The sequence below is a fragment of the Rhinolophus ferrumequinum genome, chromosome 16 (genome assembly GCF_004115265.2).
Source record: "Rhinolophus ferrumequinum isolate MPI-CBG mRhiFer1 chromosome 16, mRhiFer1_v1.p, whole genome shotgun sequence".
NCBI classification, from domain to species: domain Eukaryota; kingdom Metazoa; phylum Chordata; class Mammalia; order Chiroptera; family Rhinolophidae; genus Rhinolophus; species Rhinolophus ferrumequinum.
The window spans coordinates 19,218,848-19,244,368 of record NC_046299.1 but is presented as its reverse complement, the minus strand read 5'-3'; the positions used below and the strand labels follow the sequence as shown (position 1 = coordinate 19,244,368).

At 40.9% G+C, this 25,521-nt stretch overlaps 1 protein-coding gene across 3 annotated transcripts in view; it reads right to left on the bottom strand.

Moving 5' to 3' along the window:
• The window catches only part of SORCS1 (sortilin related VPS10 domain containing receptor 1), a 467,290-nt gene that overhangs the window by 83,829 nt on the left and 357,940 nt on the right, over positions 1–25,521 (bottom strand). For all 3 annotated transcript variants that reach the window (XM_033130825.1, XM_033130827.1, XM_033130826.1), the window contains exons 9-16: positions 24,300–24,479; positions 14,912–15,058; positions 7,345–7,447; positions 7,005–7,081; positions 5,060–5,151; positions 3,622–3,729; positions 2,004–2,121; positions 383–513 (exon numbers count right to left, since the gene is read on the bottom strand). In XM_033130825.1, the coding sequence (XP_032986716.1) occupies positions 383–513; positions 2,004–2,121; positions 3,622–3,729; positions 5,060–5,151; positions 7,005–7,081; positions 7,345–7,447; positions 14,912–15,058; positions 24,300–24,479 (956 nt within the window). The remainder of the gene's footprint in view (positions 1–382; positions 514–2,003; positions 2,122–3,621; positions 3,730–5,059; positions 5,152–7,004; positions 7,082–7,344; positions 7,448–14,911; positions 15,059–24,299; positions 24,480–25,521) is intronic.

Here is a 25,521-nt window from a genome sequence, read left to right as displayed (position 1 = left end):
ACCCTGCACCCTAGAAAGTTTTCATCTTGAGCACAGATATATTTGTTCTCTGAAAAGTCCACCTATTGTTTTCAGTGTTGCTGTCTGAAGCAACCGGGTGGATCTGATCTCCCCTTTTGTCCTGAGATCTGTCAAATAGATGAAGATAATTACCAGCCACCTTCTGAAACCTCTTTAAGTCTAAAGAAACACCTGGTTTTTCCATCCATCCCTGTACATAGCTAGTATGCCATGATGTCTCCAAAGGTAATTTCATAAAAATAGGAGGCTTGTCACCTAACCCTGTGGATGTTATTGTCATTTCAAATCGAAGCTTCCATGAAGGTGCCCATGGATTTCATACACTGATATAGGACTCCATGGGATACCAAAACGAGCTCACCAGTCAAAATCGGCCTCTGTGCAGACACAGGGTTCAGATTCCATAGCTCCTGCATATTTTCCTTGCATACACTTCCGCTCTGATTTTCGCTTCTTATATATCCGTTTTGCTCCCATGATGCATGCTTCCCCCTGTAAGGACACAAGGATGTCACGCACTTGAGCACATCCCTTGGACCTTCCCTGCTCCACATCAGGGCAGTTCAGGGAGATGTTCTCAGACCTTAGTGAAATCTAGACTTGGGAAGTCTGCTCCGTGCTGACAGCATGTTCTTTTTGATGTCTAGAGCCCTTGTATAGAATGTGACTTATAAAGGCAATCTTAAGAAGCATCGAGGGTATGTCAAAAAATGTCCTTAACTTGTCAGGTATTCGGCAAACTTTTCGTTGACGACGTGTTAGGTGCAGTGTCACGAGGGACACACAGGTAACTAGTAAGACTCTGGCTGTAACACGGGTATTACCAACATATCTGTAATAATTAAGCTTGATACTCCTGGAAAAAAGATTTGTACATGTGCTTATGTATGAGCATATGAAAGAAGAGTACTGCTAAGAAATGCAGATCCATTTGCCCCAATTTATTATGCATCTGCCCACACAACTTTATAGCACTGATTTTATGCCCGTCTATCAGACAAGTGAGGGAACTAAATTCAGTGTTTCTCCACAAAATAAATAAAAGCTTTGAATATCACAATGCTCATGCATCCCAAAGGGGAAGATATCAGCAATATGAATGAGCTATAATTTTATCACTGAGTCTCTGAATCGAATGGACGATTCTAGCTGATGCAGCCCTCGCTGTCAAACACGGCTCTCTTTGTATGTCTAAAGGACATACAAAGCTACCGTAACCTGTCTTTCTTGGGCAAACTCACTTTAACCACCTCCATTACCCATCTTCATGGAAATATATTACTTAGTCTGGGTTTGGGGCATGTGATGTGTCACTGCCTGAACACGATGATGGCTTTGCAGCAAGAGCCTCTGCCATGTCCTTTGAGAGACCTGCAGGATGACTTCTGGCTTGGGACATCAAAGGAGAGATGCTTTCAGCCAACTATTTTTATATGAGCGGAATAGCTGAGGGGCCAGAACGAAGGGAAATTTCCTATTAGTAATTCTTCATTCCTATACCACTGGTACCTTAGAAGGAGGCAAGAAGCACTACCTAATCTCAGGGAGCCACGACAATGGGAAGGGAGGATATTACTGGCACTGCTCACAGAGCATAATTTTGTTAGTTTATGTCTCTGTTTGCATTGCTAGATGAAATTGAAGATCACTCCTGCCTCCACCCTGCATCCATATGACATGCTCAGATAAATTATGTTTAGATCTCCGTGCTGAGTTGGTATTTCATTTTGAGTTGTAAGTCTAAGCCAAGCACATTTGAATTTTATCTCATTATATCCTAGTACAATAAAAACAGAAATTACTTCACAACAAGCTATAAAATGTGGAGTTTGTTCACTGCTGTGGAACACAAAGCACATAAGAAAGCACTAGATGAGCATTTTAGCTTAGAGAACCCCGATTCCTACACTCAGATGACTAGCTCTCCCCCAACACATCCCATGCCTCTCTCCCAGCTCTCAACCTCTGCTCCCTTCTCCTACCTGGCTGTGCAGCTGCCAGGGTCTGTAGTCCTCCTCAGCGCAACGTCTGTCGAAAATGGACTTGTAGTCCACTTTAACCAGCTGCCATTCAGAGCGGTGGCTGAAGTGGCCAAACACTCTACAGGGTTCATAATGATAAAATAATTGCAATGATAACAATGCTGACAGTTACAACAACGGCTAGCATCTGTTGACTATTTACTATGCGCGTAGCATAACGTTAAGTGACTTACATTGATCATAATTAATCCTCAAAACACATTTGTAAAAGGGGTTACTATTATTGGCTCCACTTCACATATGGGTAACTTGAGGCTCAAAGAGTTTTGTTAACAAGCAAAACCCAAAATCAAATCCCTAACGAACCAGCAGAGTCAGAACCCAGGGTGTTTGACTTAAAAGCCCACTTCTATATATTGTACAACAGAATGGTTAACAAAAAGGCAATCAATCAATCTCTCCATAATTGAGAAAACAATCACAAATGCTGCATTCTGCATGGTCCAAGATTACATACTTCTAGGTTCTCTTGCTAATAATGTACATGCTTCCCGTGGTCCCATGCCATTTTATGTTCCCACCAGTCTCTAGGGAAAGTGGGCAGCAGTGCCTAGTGGTTATAACTATTTCCTAACACTGTGCATTCTATTCTCCTTATTGAGAGAGACCCAGGTATTTAATAAGGTGTTTGAATCACCAATCACAGATGTAGATAAAAGCCACAAAGCAGCCTTTTCAGTCAGCTTTCTGAAATCTATGTTTTGCAAATATAACAACTGAATAAAGACAAATTATGGAATAAATTGGTAATCTAGCTATATTTACCATGGCCTAAAATGTAGCTTTTTGGCATATTACATTTTGGTTGATCTTTTCTATTGTTAAGAAAAGGAGGAAGGAAGGAAAAAAATAGAAAATGTATCAATGATTCACTTTGATTTTTCAATTTTCATTGATGACAGGATCAAATACTTTAAAACCGTCTCTCTGTTTTCCACGTCCAATTTTCTAGGGAAAGGGAAAAGCTCAGTTTCATATTTCAAATTCAAAGTTCATGTTTTGAACCCCATAGGCAGGCAAGTCATTAATCAAGTCTTTCACAAATTAATGATCACCTCTTTCCAGACAAGAAGGAGTGCAAATGCAATTTCACAAGAACAGATTGTTCTCAGGGTTTTCCTAATATGCCTCACAATTGGGTTAGGTAAAGAGCCAGGAAAAAATAAAAGCCTGCGTGGGGTTTTGCTCAAGCTCTGTGTTCTGCCTTAAAGTGAAATCTTCCTTATATGCCTGTGAGTCTTCTGTATGTCGAGTTTGTTTATTATTAAAGTTTTAAATGTATAGCTTTATTTTCTATTGAAATTATATCGTCTATTCAGTAGGGGGAGATACAAGCTGTGCCCTTTTGCCACCGGCCCTCAGTGTGAATCTCTTAGTAACTAATAAAAAGCCAAGAAAATAGTCACCTCTAGTTTTCTTTCTTCTTTGATGGGGAATCATGATATACTGACTTTGCTAACAACTTCAAACCTAACAGTAGCAAAATGTACAGGCTTAGCTAAAAGCCAGGTTTCTAGATTAACATTAAGACTAGAAGACATCGTAGTTTTCCACTTACGTCATGATGAGAGTCTCTTCCCCAGGCTCACCCAGAACCCCATCCACAAAAAGTGGAATAGATGTGAAACTATATTTGCTCCAAGATCTCCCTTCATCAAAACTCAACCTAATAACAGAAAGGAAGAAAAAAAAAAAGTCATCAAATCCCAAAAGAAAAAAAAAATCCTTTCAAAGGAAAGATTCTATCAACCAGAAGAGAATACATTTTAAAAGCACCTAAGGCATTGTCAAAGTAAGCCTTTTATATGAATAAGTGTTCTTAATTACATCAGAAAGTACAAATACAGTTAGCCAAGCGATTTGGGACCCAGATGTGTTAGAACATCAATAAGGGGAGAGCTGCATGAAACTGGAATAATAATAAGTCTTTGATAGAATTTGTTTTAAATTTGGATATTTTATTCATTCTTAGATCTCGGTGTGACTCTCTCCCAAACCTCAGTGGGTTCTCACAGCAAGCCTTACAGGTGATTCTGAAGAAAAACGGCCTTATGAGACCTACTTAGATGAACTTGAACCAGCCACCCTTAAGTGATCGAACTGTTAGCAGCATCCCTCTTACGTTGTTATAAATCCAGGTTGACTCACTAAGTGAATGGGTACAGAATGACAGGCACTGAGAGCAAGAGGAGAGAAGTCGTCAACTCTGATGATCACAGAGGATGCTTTCTTTGCTCTGCCTTTCTCTCTGGATGCCTTCCCCCAGGCTAAGCCTCTGTTTCTCTCATTTCTGCAGTTTTCCCTTTGGTTGCCAAAGTAACTAAAAGTGGGGAGAGATCAGTCTCTTGACTTTGAACAAGCTTGTGTGTGGAGAGAGTCACTTTCAAAAACACACATGAAGGAGTCTATGGGAACCCCCTCTGGAAGGAAAGCCCTGCATGTCCATCTGTGGACACCTAGAAGCAGAGCTGCAGAATGTCACCCCCAAATGGGAAACGAAGGAAGTATGATCAGGAGAAACGAGATAGGAGAAGAAGGGCCATGATCTCTGTGCAAAAGACATAATGAACACAAATATTATCCTCCAGGAGATGTTATTTGGGAAAAGTGACTGTAAGAAATTAAGTCACTCAGAGATTATACCTGACACACCATGCTTCCCTGACTGTGCTGAAAGAATGAAGTACTGGGGACGGTACTGTCACATTTAAAAGTCATAACACAATTCTTTCAGGGGCAGAATTCTCTCTCACTGTCTCCCTCCTTCCCTCTCTTCTTCTGCTCTCTCCCTCTCTTTCCTCCTTCCCTTTCTCCTTTCCTCCTCCTTTTGTGAAACTGCAGGCAGCAATCTTATTTTAATAGAGCAAAAGTATAAATGATGTTCTAGGAAATCTTGACGTTTTACTACAAACACGGTCACAATCTGGCAGTCCGACTCCACTGCTAGCAGCGGGGAAATATCAGGTCCAGGCCCCACAGGCAACAGGTGCCTTTACCAGAGATGTCGGATTGGGAGAGACGTGTGCTTCATAGCAACCAGGACTCCACCTTGATCCAGATACAGGACGCTGTGCTCCTCCTCAAAGATCTGGAAGAGGCAAACACACCCTCACGTCTACACACACCCACGATTCAGAGAAGGAGTCTTCATATGAGAAGAAAAATCCCTCCCATGATAGAACTAGGTTTCCCAAGACACAGTTATAGGCCGCGCTTCCCAAGGTGGGCTACATGTACCACTGGAGTTACACAAAAGGATTTTAGGTGCACCACAAAAGAAATGTAAAGACTTAATAGTTATGCATTCGTGTTTATATTCCCAACTTTTTGTGGTAACTTCTCTTGATTCTCATTTATGATGATGTCAGAATATTGGATAACTGTCATACTGATAACATTTTCAGAAGGAAGAAACCTTAGAGGTATTACATTCTAACATTCTCATTTTTATAGATGAGACAACTAAGGTTTAGAAAGATGCGGTGACTTGCCTACGACCAAGTATATAGTGATTGATGGAGCTGGGACTTGCAGTATTACGGTGCCCTACCAGATATAATTATTTCAAAGTTTCTAAGTATTATAGAAAAAGGTGTTCTTGTTCAATGAATAGATTCTCTCCCAAAGCATAAAGTTGTTCTGATCAAAATGGAATCATCATCTTTGCTTCCATGTGTCATAGGATCTTTCTCCAAATGTAGAGAAGCAAATTTGAAGTCAAATGGAGATAGGCTGAAAAAAGTTCTAAGTCCTCTCTGTATAGGATTCATACTGTTGTCTCCCAGCCACACTGTTAGTATAGCCTTGTCCGTGGTTACACTATAGACATGATTTTCTTTCCCTTTTATTTACCTCTTATATCTAAGATATATTCCAGGACTATGGAAGTAGAGACTTCTTTGCTTTCTTTGGGGTGGTGAAGGGGGGAAAAAAAAAAAGGATCCTGGCTCTATTTTCCAGGGGAAGCTTAATAGTCCATGTTCCTACCTACCTCCCAGATCAATAGCTCTGGGTTTTTTAGGTAAATTTCTTTCTTGCCCTGCTTTTCTCAAAACATGTGAATCTCACTGAGGATCTATGAAAGGTCTGTAGCTAAGAAATAGCAAATTGGACAGTAACATGGAGAGCTCTGCCTAAACTTTAAAGCAGAGTGTTCTTGTTGCTGTGTGATTACCTGTGCATTAGATTTCAATTTAGAGCGCTAGTTATTGTATGATAATTAAATGTCAGTGGGTTATTAAAACATATTTATTGAAGCGTAACAACCATGCATTAGGCACATATCCTGCTATGATTGGTAAACCTCATTAAATGCCTGTTTCATAAGCTACGGGTATATAATTTTCGGGAAGCATTTAAGCTAAACACATTGGTTTAAAGTGATTCCATTTCTATTTTCCCTAACATATGCACCTGATGGTTATTACTCTGTCTTCTGCACATGAGATTTAAACATCTCAGTACACCACCTGGGTAACGGCTATTTCCATATCACTTCATTGTTCTCTATTCTGACTTCAAGGCAAGGGGGATTTGTGGAGGTAACTTAGCATTAGCTATATAATCTATCCTCCAGGAGCCGTGCTCTCTATGTGATAAACTCTTTGGGATTCTGGTTTTCTTTTATGGGAAAAATTCAGTCAGATCTAATTTGGTTTCATTGTCACATATAAAGTTTCTTCCCTATAGGCTCTGAATATGGGTCATTTTTATTGAACAGCAAAAAAAAGAAAATAAAATTGCAAAAGTATCTGCTAACCTCAAAGACTTGTTTTAAGACTTTCATGAAACAAAAAAGAAAAACATGTTGGCAAGTTTTAGGACTCATATGTAGTTGAACAAGTTATTCTGTGTAGTAGAAGAAGTTCCCAGAATTGAATCAAGCTGGGTAAGTTTTACATCATTTACACTTCAACAACTTGACCCAGGATATTTTCTTACCTGCCTCCAAGTGTTCCCTGCATCTGAGGAGACAAACATGCTGATGTCGCTGTCTGACAATTCAGAACCTATGTTACCTAGAAAGAGCACATCACCATTACTGAAGGGTACTTCCTGTACAAGCTGACGACGAGTTATGTGGGCAGCCTGCATTGCCTGAGATGGATTCAGATTGCAAACATATCTGAGCAAGGTTTTTCAGCATACTTGCTTCAGGGTCAGTGGCTTAGGTGCCATTCAAAAATATCTTTAGCTTGCGCATTAAGTTCCAAGCACAAATATCTAGATTCTTAAAACAAACACAATTTACAACAACAATCAAACAAGGAAAGCATCGTACCTGAAGCCACTATAATGCTGGGAGCTGTGTCTCGGCTGGCAATGATCCCTGATGTGTAGGGATTCTCAGAGACCTTAAGGTGAAGGTGTAGTGAGCAATAAGGCTGAGAAGAGGAGAAATGAATGTCATGAAAGCATATGGTCTAAATGGTCATTTAAGCCCATGTTCAGAGCATCCATCCAATCGTCCAACCACCCCATCTATCCATCTATCCATGTACCCATATCCATTCATCCATCTTTCATTCCACAAACATCTGGTATCCATTAAGTGTAAGACAGCTGCCAAGTTAGCGAAGGAGAGAGCACCTTCATTTTAAGTCTCATCAACTGCCTTAACTGCCATTTGGGCAGTCGACAAACATTTTAGCATCTTATCTGTAAACGACTAGGCATAGCTTATGAAAGAGTCACACTGACTGAAATGTCATCCTGACTATTATAGAGTGCATAATTTAAGATCTTTCTATTGATTAACATAAAGAAAGTATATTTTAAGAGCCATCAGACTAGTATAGACAAAATATGAGATTCTAGAGGGTGAAGAGATGACATCCAATTTTGAATCAGGGAAGGCTTCAAGGAGAAAATGGTGCCTGAGGCAAAGATGGGGTGGATATGAACTGTAGATGAGACATTTCAGGCCTGAGTAATAACAATAACAAAGAAAAGAAGCAGAAGAGGTGAGCTATAAGGCGGTATGTAGTCAGCATGACTGAAGAGAAATGGGATATGAAGTCAAAAGAGAAGGTCTGGTGAGACTGAGAGGGCTCTGAAGTCAGCTGGAACCTCTTAGCCCTCTCCATCCTAAAGGACAGAAGAAGTGTTAGGACGTGTGAAACTGTCCTAACATCCAACAGACAATCAACATAGTGTCTGGATCAGGTTATTATCAGAATCAGTATCATTCAATATAAAAGTCATACATGTAGGCAAAATGTGCTGGTGATTGCCATTAAACTGAAAATTTAAGGGATTTGTTTATTTGTATGTGAAAATCTCGATCAAATTTTCTGATTACTATAACAACAGTTCTCAAAAACAGGATAATCAATCTTATGGAAATTGCATTTAAAATAGTCTTGTACTGAGTTGTCAAAAACTACAAATTTGTGTCTAAACCCACATTTCTTTTCATCGCTCAGGAAGATTATTTTCTAATCTTATCAACTTGAGTTTTTGGAATCACCAGTGTATCTCTGTTATTACTTTTATTCTGCTCTGTAAGTCTCAGCCAGCAGATATTCAGAGAGCTAGCGAGAGATACAATGATTAAATTTATATAGGTAAGAGCAAATGACAAACTAAAATTGAAAATCAGGAATAAAAAAGCAGCCACAAAACTGGTGAAATAAAACAGTGGGTCACGACAGAGCCTTTTCCTCACTGGCAACACAGAGTGAACTCTCAAGGAATAATGAGTAACACATTATAGGTTTTACATGAAAATCTCATGTAAAGCTTTCAACAAAGGGAACTGTACTTCATAATGTTCATAAGGTGCAAGGAAGACCACCCTTATGAGAAGAAGCTATGTGACCCAAACACTAGGCTTCCTTTTGTCCAAGAGGAAGATTAAAATGGGTATTGTTCTATGTCTCAGAGGCCCCAGGACGACATTGCATAACACTCAGATGCTAAGACAGGATAAAGCAGAGGTGTCAAACCATTTTTCCATAAAAGTTTTCCTGACAACCACAGCCTATCAGGAACTCCCCTTTTCTGATGTACACCAGTTTCTTTTACCACACGCAATCCTGTGTTATCTATTCGAGGTATGTACAGTTTTATCCCCCTAAGAGATACACTCTAGAAATAAAGAGAAAACATCCAGTACTACTTTGCATCTTCTGTAGAACCTAGCATCGAATCAAAAAAGACAGTCAATGAAAGCTTGAAACATCAAGCAATGCTTTTATGTCAGGACATGGGAGACGTTACTATTTTACTCAGTACAACGACAGAGGTACATGGGCTTATTTGTAAACCACACAAGCAGAATAATATGAGTATCTCTATGGCATGCCAAGAACTGTATCACTCCTTGGGAATTATGGGCGGACATCTGAATGGAAGGCCTTTGTGCCACCCAGCAGGGCAGGACATCCCTGGACAAGGGAGCACCCAGTTTGCAATTTGCAGCTGCCACTTGCCACAAACTTCATCACTCAACAGTCTGGGAGACTGTAAAGCTCAGTTACCACCTGACCCAAGAGTTATTGGATATGGGGCACTTGTCGTTACAAAGGAAAGAGGGCATTTTCAATTGACCATTTCAGCACTGCTCGGTTGCAATGGCTTTCGCAGGCCTAAGATAAATTAATGGGAGAAGAAAAGACACCAGTTCATGCAGCAGCAGCAGCAGCAGCAGCAGCAGCAGCAGCAGCAGCAGCAGCCACATTAGAAATGATCTTTCCTGTGCACTTTTTTCTCCACTCTCACATTTGTAGAACTGGATTGCCCCCAGCTGGTACAAGGAGACTATTCTGTGGCTTTACTTTTAATTTCTTCCATTTTCTTCAAGGAAGTTACATAGTCTACCACAGTGTTTGAAGGAAAACAATGTTACGTGATCATCTTTACTATTTTAACTTATACTTTTGTACCTGACCAGTTTTGGACATTTTTCAAAGTTAAGTCACCAACCTTTATTTTAATAGACAGGTTTATTATAATGGCTATCGAGCCACAGCAAACTCCTAAAGGACAGAACACAAGGCTCTCTGATTCTTATGCACTTTTGCCCAGGCAGGGGGAGCTTTGTCCACCTCTCTCTTCCTTCCTTCCTGCCTCCTTTTCTCCCATTAGCAAACCTGTACTGAATACCTGAGCATCTTTCCAGAGTTATCTCCAGTGCAGTAGAGTCAAAACAAGGCTTGTCCCAAAGGCATTTCCCTAGTTTCCTTATCTTTGCACATTAAGACAAAGCAGAACTATACACTGAAACCAGCAAGGCCTAGCAGCTAACTTATAGGGAATGGAGGGACCAGACTACACGTTTGGAAGCTGCCCTTTGTGTCCTTCGCTATGTCCTCACCTAGTCACAGGACACAGAAGACCATTAATCAGTCAGTTCTAGCAGCAGCTAGATCCTTAGTCTTTCATCTTCAGGGTCAGGTACAGAGCTTGAGAATCTGATGCAAAGTAAGGATTCTTTTCCAAGAAAAAGTGCACAGTAGCCAAGTGCACACAGGGTTTTGTATTCAATTTCAGGAAGTTGAAAAACTTCTGAAGTTCATGGTGGACCTCTAGGTAGGTCCCAATTACCTTTCTTTTGCTTTATTCTTGTATTTCTTATTTTAACCAACAAAATGCTTTGGCCACTGCAACCATTCGATACATGTCTGTTGGATTTAATGGATCCATTAATAAGCCACTGTCTTCCTAGCACCGTCCATGACCAATGGAGAATTACTAACTCATAGAAGGCATTTCCCCACCACAAAATAAATGAACTCAAAACACTGTTAATTATTTGAGTGTCAACCAGGTTCTCATTTCACTTCCTCTTTCCCCACAACCTCCGTATTAACAGCACTTAGATCTCATTTTCATGGTGCCATTATCTTTAGGGCTTCTAATCTGACTATTGTGGTGAAAAGCCAGATCAGAGCTTTCATAAATAATAGGGCAGTGGGTAAATACCCAAATAACAGTCCCTAAATCCACCTCCATACACACATTGTTTCTGACCCTGAACTAGAGCTAGGAATCTGTTAGATCTTCAGTAAAGAGTAGATGGCACAGAAAAGGAAGCCTCCGGAACAACTGGCTGGGTATGAGGCATTCAGCCCCACTCTAATCCAGCACAACATGCAGAGTCAAGTGTGCAAAGGAGTGGAAAGCAGAGTCAAGAATCTCCGGGTGTAGCTGGCTGCCTAGCTCCACTAGAAACCTGCCAACTGAATCCATAAAAAAGTCACAGCCTCTCTCCATGAAACGTCGTGCTTTCCCTAGGGGCCCGAGGACTTGTCACAGGCTCAGCTCACATCTTGCCTCTCGGTAGCGCAATCCTGAGGCTTTGAAGGCAGGTGGACCGTGACCTGTAACACCCCATCTAATTGTACAACGCTGTCTTCAGAGGAAAGAAATCCCAGCTGAGGCCTCCAGGCAATCAGTCTAAAAGTCCTAAAAATATAGCCCCAAATTACCCTGGATGTCTTATTTCTATAGAATACATTTTACCAGGAACATTCCTTTTGGGGCTGTAATTCTGAACTTGTTCCACATTTGTAACAGCCCTGCTGGAAAATCTCTTTTCTAATCACTAGGCTGTGCTTTCGGTGACACTGTCACTTTCCAAGTACTCACAATCTAAAATCACTTTTTATCTCCTCCCTGCCACCAGCTCTCAAGCTGAATGAGCTTTTTAACAGTCAGAATCTCCTGGAGCTCAAGGAATTTCTTTCCTATTTTGTGCCTTTGGCAGATTTTTATAAAGTGATTTTGGTCTCTCCTCCCTACTCCCTTTGTTATTTCCCCCTCCCCGCCCTGCTGCCTATTTTCTAAAACTCTGATTGAGACTACATTAAACAACAGGGTTAATGAGGGAGATAGGCCAAAAGACTCCTGGGTACTGTACTTCCATATCCCATTAATTCACCTTTCCTCAATCTTAATGAGCCTACGGATTTTGTCAACTTTGGGGTCAACTGGAGCCCATGAGCTTCTGAAGGTATATATTATGACAAATCCTTCAGTGGGATTGTCGGTGGCAAGGAAAGGCTTCCACTAAAGTCTAAATATAAAACTCAAACAACCCTTGTCAATGGAGTATCTGCTTCAAACAAACAACACTCATGACAACACGTGTGTTGAGCACCTACATTGACACAGGTAGGGCTCTTGAGAGGATTCTTTGCAGTGGCCAAAGAATCTGGCCACGGCTCCTCTGCTCATGAAGCTCACATTTTAGCAGGGGAAGATGGCCAAATACATGTGCTGATTTCAAAGAGTGAGACGGGTCATGAATAAAAAGGATTTGGGACAAGTTCAACTTTAGAGAAAAGTTCAAGAAAGCTCTCTGAGATTAAGGCAATCAATCAAGGATGGGATTTCAAGAACAAGCCAGACTAGGAGAAGGGCATTTTAAGAAAAATGACAAATGCAAAGAACCTAAGGCACATATGAGCATGGTAAGTTAATGGTATGAAAAGAGGCACCATCATCCCCAAGCATGGTTTATGTATAAGGAAGGAAGGGGACAGAGAATGAAGACCAGGCAGGAGAAGCAGGCAGGGTCCAGTCCACATGGGACCCTGATGGCTATGCTAAAGTATGTGGATTTTATTCTACCTGAATGAGAAAGTCATTAGCAGATTTAAGTAAAGGAGAGTCATGACCTGATTTTTTAAAGCTTAAGTTTATCTCATTTATATAACCTATATACCAAAGGAAAGCCGAGGAGGGGTTGTCTAGGGCTAGAGGTGTGGAGACTGATTGCAAAGGGGCACAAAGGAATTTTGGGGGGTGATGAAAACGTTCTATCTTGAGGGTGGTAGTGGTTCCATGGGTATACACATTGGTCAAGATTCGCCAAATGATACTCTTAAAATGGGTCCATGTATGTATATTTTATCTCAGTACATTTGGATTAAAAACAAATGAAGGTCCCATTAGCTGCTGTGTGGAGAAGAGCTTGCCAGGTAGTGACAGGAGCAGCAGTCAGGAGCCTGTCACCGTAGAGAAAGGGAGAAATGATGGTGGCTTGTATTAGCATGGCCCTAGAATTTATTTGGAGGCACGGCAATAAGACTTCCTAACACTGGGCTGGCGGTGGAGCAGGGAACACATCACTAAGTGCTTTGTGTAAAAGGCATCTCTAATGGTCCCTTTATGATGCCAGAGTGCCCAGGAAAGCCTCTTTAGGTGATATGGTTAATTCACTCTCATGGCCATTTAATCTCCAAAGAGCACCACGTGATGGAGGTCCACATTAAGGGCCGGGGCATGCCATGCATCCTCGACAAAATATCAGGACGCTCCAACTTGAAACAGCTAAACGAAGCAGGCGGCCCTGTTTCTTTTAAAACGCTACTGAACTATGCCTCGCATAGAATAGGTATTCAATCATAAGTTACATTTATACTCTGTCATTGGCTTTGTGCACTCACTGTCACAACTGACTCTTTCCCCCCTGTAAGTTGCCAGTAATAAGGATAGAAGCTGAGTGGGAGGCTGGATTTCACAGTGCTTCTCTGATGCACAGTGACAACTGTGATGTCCTCTGAAACTAATAAGGTCAAGCTATGGCTGCTGGCATCTTCTCGCGTAGGAGGGTGATCCGCCTACAGCTGTATGACACGAGCCTGCAAAGTGACTGTTCAGACTTCATGGGACAGAAGGAAGCAAGCTGAGTGTGATAACATTAAAGGCAGAATCATATGATGAATGTGAACACTGATGTGTACACACACACACACACACACACACACACACATAGTCCTTATTAAAATGAAAAGTACTTTCCTCTATCCTGGTCTTTTCTTTCTATGACTATAACTTCTGAATTGTTTTACAGAAATTAGTGTTCAATTATACTTTGTTGTGCAATTAATCTCTTCCTCCCGCCTTCTTCACTCACTCAGCATCTATTCATATGTCAAGTACCGGGCAGGCAGGCACCGGAACTATTTAAGAGAAATGCGATGTGTGATCCTATAATCTTTAGTTTATTAATCTAGTCCCTTGAAACAGACTGCAAACTCCTTGAAGGCAAGACTCATTTTAGGTCCCTCTCTCAGACACCAACATATAATCAAACATATAAAGAAATTCATGCCAATCTTATTGCCCAAATATTAGATGATTGAGAGAGAGCCATACTTAAAAACAGAGGTCAACAAACATGTTAAGGGCCCGATAACTAAGCTCTTAGGCTCCATGGATCATACAGTCCCTTTCACAACCACTCAATTCTGTCATTGTAGACCAAAAGTGACCACAGACAATATAGAAATGAATAAGCATAAGTGGGTCCCAGCAACACTTAATTTAGGAAAACAAGTGGTAGGCCATATTTTTCCCATGGGCCATTGTTTGCCTACACCAGCTTTATACATTGTGACATGAATGAAACATATTATAGAAAGTACCAATAAAAGTTTAAATCAGTAGTTCTTACCGTTGTTTGAATGCCTCTGAGATTATAAATAAACATCTCTAGAAAATGCAGCTACACAATTCTGCATTCAGTTCATCAATTCTGCAGCTGAATTTATGTATCAAAAGATCTATAACAGGTTACTCATGGGAAAGAAAGATGTATATCCCCACCATAGATGGAAACAATTACATTCTCCTTTAAATTACAATACGAGGTCCTCATCAGAAATTGGGCCACAAGGAACATTCTTGGAAGTGAGCCAGAAACGTCCTCATTTTCTCTTCTCTCTCTGGCCCATCGCAAAGGTAGCACTGTGACTGTCGTACACTGCGTTCATGCAGTTCCCTGTCCCCTTTTGTTCATCAACTGAACAAGGAGCCCTGGAACCATCTTCATCTGCTTGTTTTCCATCCATTTCCAGCCCTCACTGTTGGAGGCATTCTGCCCCAATCTGAAGACTCACCAGTAAGCAGTGCACGGGGTCCCCCCTTAAATCTGTGTCCGGCGCCTGAAGCAAACGCCAGTCTCTGCCTTTGTTATAGGTGATGAAAGTCTTCACTTGGTTGTCAATCTTCTTATTAGCCAAGAACATTCCCTTTATCCCTGCTACCTGGGAAAAATTGACATGGCTGAAAAATACATCAATTTTAGAACAGACACATTTGTTTACTTTATAAAAAAAAAGCAGACTGTCAAATTCAGCTGTGAAACTGGTCTTGGAGGAAACAGAGGGTGAGGACGGGAGAAGGGAGTGATGATTAAATACAACTCTCTGGACAGTGGTGCTGAAAGCAATAGATCCGTGCCCCTTATGGTATGGGGCAAGTTTGATTGAAGCTTCTTGTTTCCCCTATGGTAGGTCAGTAGTATTAGGTTGGTGCACAAGTAATTGCGGTTTGGGCAATTATTTTAACCTTGTAAACCGCAATTACTTTTGCACCAACCTAATAGCTTGCAATCGCCTAGAGATCAACGCTGGTGCTTTCAGTTTTGTTGCTTGATAAATGATAAAAATATAGAGGCTACTTTTATTTTAAGGTTAGACCTAGCACCCACAGTCTTAAATACTTTATTTCATTTAATCCTTGTAACAGTTCTCCTGAGTGTCACTCATTCTATTTCACAGATGAGGAAATTGAGGCTCAGCCAGGTGAAGTACCTTGCCCAAGGTCACGCAGCTCAAGGACACATTGGATACACAGGATAGTAAGTGACTGACCTGGGATTTCAACGCAGAACTCTGTGTCTTCATGCCCATGCTCTTAAGGACTACCTGAGCTATCTAGAGCTTTGGGCAATTGAAAGTGGTCAGCTAAAACTCATGATCCAATTACTTTTTTTTTTTTCTGTAAAGGATTGCTCTATTAAGCCATCAAAATACATCAAATAAAAGGGAACGGCTACTAAATTTAAAGAACCAGTGGTTTCCCTAAATCGTTCTACAATCCCTCCTCCATTCCTTTAATACTGTGATTCCCCTGTAACCAGTCCTTACTAATTATTTGACTCTGAAAATACGATTGCCTTCTCTCTTATATACATTCCAAATGGTAAAAATTGGTAAGTTGCCAAAACCGTGCTACAACAAATCATTAATTGTGTATTATATTTCCATGTGTTTTCAAGTTCATTAAACACATTCGTACATATTTTACACTGCTTGAAATGACGACAACCCATCAAAGCTAGAGGGCAGTGAGAAAAGGGTCTGAAATGTGTTGAATAGTGCATTTCAACACTCTGCATAAGTTATCTCATTTAATGATCACAGTAAGCATGAGGTATAGTTATCACGAGCCATGTTTCTAAACAGAAACTTAGATTTAGTGGCTTTCTGGAGCACAGACAGGGATGAAGTGAATAAGCGAGCCAGCACACTTGAGCCATTTAATTTAACTCAGGCCCTTTATATTATCCATATGAACAATTTTAGGCAGAAGAGTGAAACAATAGCATTAATCCTTGCCTTGTACCAAGCACGATACCCAGTATTTTAAATATAAAATCCCCAATATTCACTACATACCTGCATAACAGCTATTCTACCAATTCCGTGGATGAGGAAACTGAGGCATAAACATGTAATTATTTAAGATAACAGAGAGTTGGTGTTCACACCCACATCTGTCTGATTTCCAGTGTTCTTTCAACCACCATACTCCTGAATTTGTCAGTTCGGAGACTGGGTTTCAATCAATAGAAGATGCACATTCTGCCTTTGCTTTTGACACATTCAAACCTCATTAGTTTATACCTGCTGATTTGGCAAGTGGGATAATTTAGAGTTGGGCCAACTTTGTACACTTTTGGAAAACAAGTTTGTTAAGTAAATAAATGGTATAAACGAGTTGCTGGGAGGAATGCTTTGAACTACCCAGGAAAACAAGCCTCATTTTCAGCAATTGACGGCAGCCAGAAGAGTTTCTCATGCATTGTGGTTCCTCAACAAATGTGGGAGACGTAAATTCCAGAAACACTCACCTCCCAACAACGGTATGTTAATTATGAATAATATTTATTTATTCACTATACCAGCTCCATAAGGACCACTCTCCAGAGAACCCCTCATTGGTTTTGCCTATGTTCGAGAGACTGTTCCACAATTTAAATACGACCACACTGCCAGTTCTTTTCAAAATTAAATTTCATAAATCAGAATTTTCACCAAGTCATACTTGTCTTCCCTCCACAGCACACCCACACATGAGAAATGACACTGTCTTAACCATTATTAACCTTATTTGTATTCCCTCTGTACCTATTGTAACCTCCTAGAGTGTTACAATAGGTACAGAGGGAATACAAATATTGCCTCTTCCAACAGTTTCATTGCACATTTTCCTTCCTGCCCTCTCCCTCTTTTGGCCAGGGTGTCAGAGCAGGGTTGGCATGTTTAGCAGCTGGGTCATTTGATTTGCAGAAGCTGTGGTTTTATTGGCCCCCAACTGCTTGGCATTATCAAATGCTACATGAGCAGAGAGCTACACTTTGTAATTCATCTCTGGCACCTTGGCCTTCAGGTTTATCCTGAGGAATACAATCTTAGCAAAGCAGAGGGAATGTGTAACAAGAGGGGATAGACCTGGAGAGGGCCTGCTTATTTTCCTCTTATGACCAAGGCACTTTATCTGAGAAAATCCCATTTGAGGTGACTTTTTATTGTTTCCTTCTTTGGCCTTGTCTGCAAGGATGGCCACTTCTGCTCTTAGGGTTTTTTTTGTGTGTGTGTGTGTGCCATTCATTGTTCCTTTTGCTCTGAGCCTGAGGAGACCATCTTTCTGTGTCTTGGTGCACCCCAATGCATGAGCACTTTCCTCAAGGGCTCTTTTGTGAAGACATCATCAGATATTTCCTGGAACCTCTCCCTCTTTACTGTAGGACTTTGGCTATTAAGGGAGCGGTATTAGGCCTAAAGCATGGAATGCGTGTGCACTTGTGTTTACATGTGGGTTTACGTGTTCATGTAAGGTCTGGGTTCCACTGAGGATAAAGGGACGTGTTTTTGTTGCCAGACAACCTCCATCTGTATCCACAGTATGTGCATATTTGTGGAATAGGGTGGGGCTGAGGGATGGGACAAGGTGGGGAAAAGTAATTCCTGATGGAAGACATGCCTTCATGTAGACATGTTTCCAAGGCAGATGGGAATGACACATCTCACTGTTGGGAATTCCTCTTCCTTTGGGGAAAGACTTGTTAACCTTCTCTGTGTTTCTGAATTCTGTGCAAAGATGCCAACTCTGTAGAGAAGCCACTTTTCTTTGTTTGCCTCTCATATGAGGAATTTTAAACCGGAAGTCTCAAAGGTAACTAGCGATTATTTCTTATTGTCTAATATCCATATAGGCCACAATCTCATTTTGATTACACTTCAAACATGAAGTGTTATAGTCAAACCTCACACCAACACAAATCACACCAGCACATTTCCTGTGCTGTGCCCCAGATGACAGCCTCCAAGTGCTACCTTTCCTTCTTTCATCTTACCCTCTTCGATCATATAGGATACTCCCCAGTCCCCTGGATAAACACCCTGACGTGTCTCTGCCTATCCATCCCTCAAGGTCCAGTTCAGTAAGCTTTTTCCCAGAAACTAGCATCTGTTTTTTATGTGTTCCCAACTCTTTTTCTTTGTCCTCCAATTTGTCTATCATAATGATGGAACCTACGTCCTACCTCTTAACAACTGTATAAAACTCTTAAGGGGATCTGTTTTCCCAAAAACTTCTCTAGCGCTTCTTGCAGTCCTTACCATAAGCACATTCATCCTGACTTCTGTTACCTCTCACATTGTGGTCCCCACTCCAGTACAACTGTTGGATGGTCATTTGATCCACCATATTCCTTCATTAAAATTAATAATAGAAAAGTCACTTTATATAAGGAGTCCTATTTTTTGCTTCTAATAAAATAGGTAGTAAGAATTCTGTCTTAGTAGGTAACAGTACTCCAGATTTGTTGCATATTTATGAAGTGTTAGGCATGACAGGCCGGGCCACACAATCTGTCCATGCACTCTAAGTGACGGAGCCAATGGTATCCTCCTCCCACAGAGGAGGAAACCAAAGTTCGGAGGTGGGCAATCACTTGGTAAGGCCATTCCCTAGAGAACCTTAGAATTGGACTCCCGCTCAGTCTAACTCCAGAGCCCACACACTTTACTGTATTATCTCTTCAAATTTTCTCTCATCCTAGAGTATCCTGGGAGATATATCATATATGGATATCATATTTACAGGAAGCTGCCTTTTATCAATTATTTAGCACATTTACTCAACAGCTGTTCAATAAATATTTCTGAGCATCTACTATTTGCATTCTTCTAAGTACCGGGGATATAGCACCCAGGGTGTCTAAGCAATTATACATTCATTCAACAGGCTTTTTTTGAGAGTTAGAACATGCTAGGTGCTGGGGCTTGGGTTTCTTTGGTGATTCAAAGGAAGAACACCTGATATCTCCTTCGTTTTTTGATATTTACCTCTAGAGGGTCCTTTCTTGTTCTAATCTTTCATATGTTCTGTGTGGAGAACATATGAGTTGAAAACTCCCTTGAACGGGAGTTTCTGCTTATTTCTGCCTCTGATGCTGATTGTGGCAGGATTCTCCCCACCCTCTCTCTGTCTCAGACTTTGACTACAAATCCAAAGTGTCAAAATTTGAAGAAAATGAAAAAGATGAATGGAAAACTGTGGCAAAAAAAAGGGAACATATTCAAGACCGTGATTTCTTTGGGTTTTAGGGATAGGCTATATTTCTGTCCTAAAGAGAGGATCCCAGCCAGGAGAGATACATACTCGGCAGGTTTCAGGGTTGCCTCTGTAATCAGGAAGCCAGTGCCAAAAAATAAAAGATCTAAATGTTCTTTCCTTCCCTGTTGCCTAGATCAGGCTGCACTGTCCTCCTAGGGAAACAATGGCCTTCAATGATCAGATGGAGCATTCTCTGTCCTGTAATAAATATGTCCTGGGTGGGAGAGCATTTTTCTTCCCTACCTCCTACGCTGGATTGTAAGAGGTGGTCTTTGCCCAAGAAATCAAATTATAAGCTCCATCATCACAACTTTTGAGCTTTCTCTTCTAAATAGAGGACACTCTTAATGTGGAGAAGACTCAGTGTGTGTAATAGAACACTCATCAGTTACTGGTTATGTTTTTCATGACACCCACTGTGGCTCACTCACATATGAGCACATTCCGGGCATTCTAAATTGGTCAGCCAGGTGGCTTCACTCCCAACACAAACCTTTCCACTTGGATGGGTGAACTGTCAGTGTCCATTAAGCCAAAGTGCTCTTCATCATCATTAATTAATATTCCCTTCCCAGAGGAGGAAGGATATTGTCTAAAGCTGTCAAACTCCTTCTTATCATCCACACCAGACAAATACACTAGGCATCACATGTCTCAGACACACTCGTCACATCTCTTTTGCTCTGGCCACCATCAGGCACGCTGTCTTCTGTTATCCACCCCACCTGGTGCCACCGGAACAGTGTGCTCTTCAGGAATGACAGAATTTTAGGACCCTTGTTTTTAGGCTCCTCTTACACAGATACATCCACCAGACAAAATTGGGAGCCACGTGATGACACCATGTAAATTTAGCTAAAACCGGGGGCTCAGGACTTGGTTCAGAAGGTGAACGGGTCCAGAGCAGTCACCTGCTCGTTTTGTTTATGTTGGCTTTTCCCCAGACAATTTTCTTCTTCCTGTGTGATGTCCTCTGCCACTGAATAACATCTAATACTATTTATCCTGCCCTTCAATGTCCTTCTATCTTAGGGTTATTACTTGGCCACAAATAAATACAAGCCCAAATGCTGGTCTTTCCAGAGACTCAACACAGTTTGTAGTTAAGAGTTTGCATACTCTATGATTCAGATCCTAATTCTGGCACTTACTATCTTTGTAATCTGGCAAAAATGATTGTATTCTCTCCACCTCCATTTACTTATCTGTGAAATGGGAGTGATTATAGTTCCTATGTCAAAAAGTTAACATATGGATTGAATGAGATAATCATTGAAGGCTGTTTACACAGTGCTTGCTTGCACGGAATGACACCCAAAATATTAGCTATTATTATGATCTTTCATTAAAAAAAAAATCAGTTTCTAGCACTTTTGCTCTATAGCCAACTTTCGTGGTTCATATTTCTTGATTCTCTTGAATGAGGTTCATGTTCAACAAACAACTCATACCGAGGGAAATTTCTGGTATTTCAACAACTAAACCATACTATATGGTCCCCCAACACTTTGTTTCTGACAATTCCTCACACACACTTGTAGTTCTAGTGTAGAGAGACGACATTTGTTGCACAGGTTCCAGTATGTGTCTGGACAAAAGGGTTGATTTTAATGAGACCTGTGCTTCCATCTGCATTTCCCACAGACGCATCAATAATACACAGCCTTGATACACTGACTCATCACACACTTATACATTATACAGTCCGCCTCTGCTAAAATAGCTTAAAGAGCATACAAATACAGGAATAGCACATAATTGGCAAGCAGAAACACACAAAGAACGCACAGCATCCTCCTCAGTCACCCCCAAAGGTGAGCAGACGTGCACTCCATGTATTCTGTCTCTGTCACTCCCACCTCCTGTGTTGCTCGTCTCGGTTCCTTATTAATTCATTTATGGATTTTCTTACTTTTCATTTATCTCTAAGCACTCATCATTCATTGTAATTCTACTGGGAAATTCATGCTAGATGGCTCTCAGCTTCCTGCTAGCCAGAACAATCAGATTTAAGGAACATTTGTGCCAGGTTGCGTGTCAGCCAATATTCTTTCTATCTAAGTAATAAGCAGATATGGCACTGCCATTCTGATCACATCAATTTCAATTCAAGTTGCTGTGAACTGTCAGGCTAATGAAACAAAGACGCTTCTTCCCAGGCCCCAGGATGCAGAACACCTTTACAGAATGCAGTCACACCCCTGCTCAAAGTGACGATAACGAGAACCAGCAGTATTCCTACAGAGAGTCGACTACAAGAGAGACACAAAAGGGAAACACAAGGATTAACCAAAAACACGGTTTTCCAGGGCCAGAGGTTCCGGAGTTTCCTTAATTCTGTACCTGTTAATGATGTTTCTATTCAGAAAATCATGCGAGAAAACAGTTGCAAACAACAGGACATTGCAAAGACAGTCCTGGCCAAATCTGTCATCTTTTCCATCATCAAGGGACCAATTAAAATGGTCTTTACTTTGGCAGAAAACAAAACTTGCCCAGAGATACTATTCCACATTGACTTAAAAAGAGGGGAGGAGGTAATCAGGAAGGTGAAAATGCATCCTGAAAATCAGAAAATGTTTTTTGGGAGACCAAGGACAGGGCCAAGATCAGGGAAGCAAACTGAGTGATTAATCTGGAACAGCTGCTTTGACTGCAGACCAGCTAGTCACTCTGAGCAAAGTATTTCCATTGTAAGTGCTGGATCAAGGCAAGATAATGCATTGTGTTTCAACAAAACACACTTAAAGTTTCAATGTTTGTAAGACATTTACAAATGTGGAAAGAAATGTGGCAATTTGCACTTGTTTACAAGAAGACAACTAGTTGGCGTTCAAGAATGTCATATGGCCATGCTAATTGCAATATGGAAAGAAGTAGAGACCCAAAATAGTGGAAATATGTTAGATATTTAAAGAATGTGGGTAGATTTAAAGACTATAAAAATAGAACACTGGACTGGGGCTTAAACTCACTGGGACACAATATTAATTATTCTGCCTACAAGGTGTTGACTATTTCAGGCACTGTTCACAGTTCTTCAAGATTAACTCATTTAATCCTCAGAGAAATCCTGTCAAGTAGGTACCCTGTTTATCTCCACATTTGCAAGGAGGAAACTGAGGCTCGGGAGTTATTGGCTGCATCTCAAGAATACATATATGTGGTATAGCTAGCATTTAAACGCAGAGGGTCTGATGCCAAAATTTGTACACTAAATCACAGTTTTATCTAACATGAATTTGAAACTAAATCACTAGAATATGTAAACGTTTTCCAGGATACATGTTCAGTTTGAGGCTGAGATATATGATACTATATTTATCTGAAACACAGGCAGGAAAAGAAGTGGAAGAAACTTGGGAATGTATAAAAAGTTTGCAGTGCATTTTTCTAAATATAGTATATTTACACACACACTGTCCTGGGCTACCGTAATTTTCATGACAAATCCCTGGGCTCTGAATTGGGCATAAAGTTTGCTAACATGCCTTTATACATACAGAGAAGTTTAAATACTGGAAGAAAATCCCCAAGAATACCTAAAGGAGGAGGAGTATACGTGGCATCGAAAGGACTTAAAATGACAGGTTTCAATTTCTTAAGTGGCATTGGTGTTTTTCTGTGACTCACTGGATGTGATCTCCTTGCTTTTCCTTCGAGACCGCCTCCTGACTCTCTGAACTTATACTCAACCAAACAACAGGATCATTATGACAGCACATATTTAAAACAGTTTTAGAATTTTTTTTCAGATAAAATATAGGTATATGATTATATTTCCCAAATTCTGAATATGGTTTTCAATGGGTCATTATAAGCAATTATAAATCCATCGTAGCATAAGATAAGACTGACAAATGGCTAAACTCCAGCCCAAAATAGCAGCTTTCTTTCTACCTAACTGTGCTTTAAATGGCAGTTAGAGCATTGGTTTGTCAGGAAAGCTAATTGACTCAGCATGTATGATTTCATTTTGAATGCTGGTCACTCTGAGAAACAAAGGGCCAAAGTCCCCTTAGGGAAGACTGATAACTGCTTTTTGTCTATCCACTCCACCCCTGATTTAGGAAAGAAAGACCTGTTAATCTTCTCTAACTCATTGTTCCTCTGAGAGGCTGGCAATTAGCCAGTGGAAGTTATCTAGTTAGAAAGGTGTTCAAATTGAAGGGAGTGTCTTCAGATACCAGGCATAGATGTGCCCTTCATTCTTTCCCTCAGAGAGAGATAAGGAAGCACTGTCCCCTTTGCTCTACACCCTGACACCCTGCTGGCCCTTCAACACTATTTTCAAATTGCACACTGGAATCGCTCTTGTTCAAAGCCTTTAATTGTTTTACTGCTTCCCCAGACACTCTCCAAGTCCTCTGGGGCTTCACAGCCTGTGGACGTGGTTGAAAAAAGGATCGCTCTCAGAGCTGTTCTGTGGATTGCAAATTAACCAATACAAATGTTCTGCAACTCCTTCCCTCTCGCAAATGGAATAAGGCCACACAATTTCTTTGAAATTAAAATGATGCTGGAAACAGCCAATGGGGGGCCTCCATTGGCCAGTCCGGCACTACAGGGGCTCAGGACTGCACGTGCCTTGTGACATACCTCATAGAGGTCGATCATGACATTGCCTTCAGGCCCTCTGCTGCTCTGGACATTCTCCAAGGCCAGGGTGAAATAGACACCCCGGGTGTCTGAGATGTAGAGGTTATATGTGTCGTTTTGGTTCCATTCTTGGACCGCTGCGAGCACCTGATTCTCATCTGTGCTGATGACGTGCATATCCTGAAGCAAGACACAGGAAAGAGGAGAGGAAGACAGTTGTTGAAATTAACCTGGAGTGTGGAGCATAATGAGGAATACCAGGACAGGCACGAGGGCAACTATAACGGAAGACACATCTTTTCCTTTTGCATGTTTGCAAAATAATAATTAGGTAAGTGTTATTCGTATACTTCCTTTCTCACTTATGGGGTTAGGCAGTAAGTTCATGAGAAAATAGGACACAGAGATGCTTGGTAGCTCGATTATAAGTCAATTGCCTCATTAGATAATTTGAAAAAAAAGACTTTCTCAAATACAGAGGGTGCCAAAAATATGTATACACATTTTAAGAAAGGAAAGCTGTATTAAAGTTGTAATACTCAATATATACCAATAACAAAAGATGAATACAAGTCACGTTTGACTTCTGCAATTACAAGAGGTGCTCAAAGTGGTTACCATCAGTGTCCAGACACTTCTGATTATGGCGAACTACTGCTTGAGCAATGTTGACCAAAGTCGCCACTTGTGTACATTTTTTGGCACGCCCGGTATGTCTGACTTTGGAGTATCAGTCATCCTGATATATTTGCCAAGCAATTATATGGTATATGCTCAGACAATATGGTACACTCAGAGGGCTTATATGGGCAAATGCGAGGGAAAGCTAGAGGGACAGAGACAAAATAGATAAACCCTGCACCTCTCCGTGTGGTCCATGGACCAAAAGCATGAGCAATACCTGCAAGCCTGTTAGAGCCACGGAAACTCAGGCCTCACCTACTGACTCAAAGTCTGCATTTTAATAAGATCCATGGGTGATTAATATGCACATTAAAGTCTGAGAAGCACTTCTTTAAGGCTCAGCAACCCCTAGAAGACCCTGAGGAATAATGTTCACCTAAGTACCCCAAAGCACTAATCTTCATGTTAATGAACGTTCAAGGACTTCGCTGCTTATCTAAACCTTTACTCTGAGAAGTTCAGCAGGAAATCGTAAGTAATAGAGGGGGAGAAAATAGTCTGCACAGTTGATGATGTTTTCAGACCCTGGTAGTCCTGG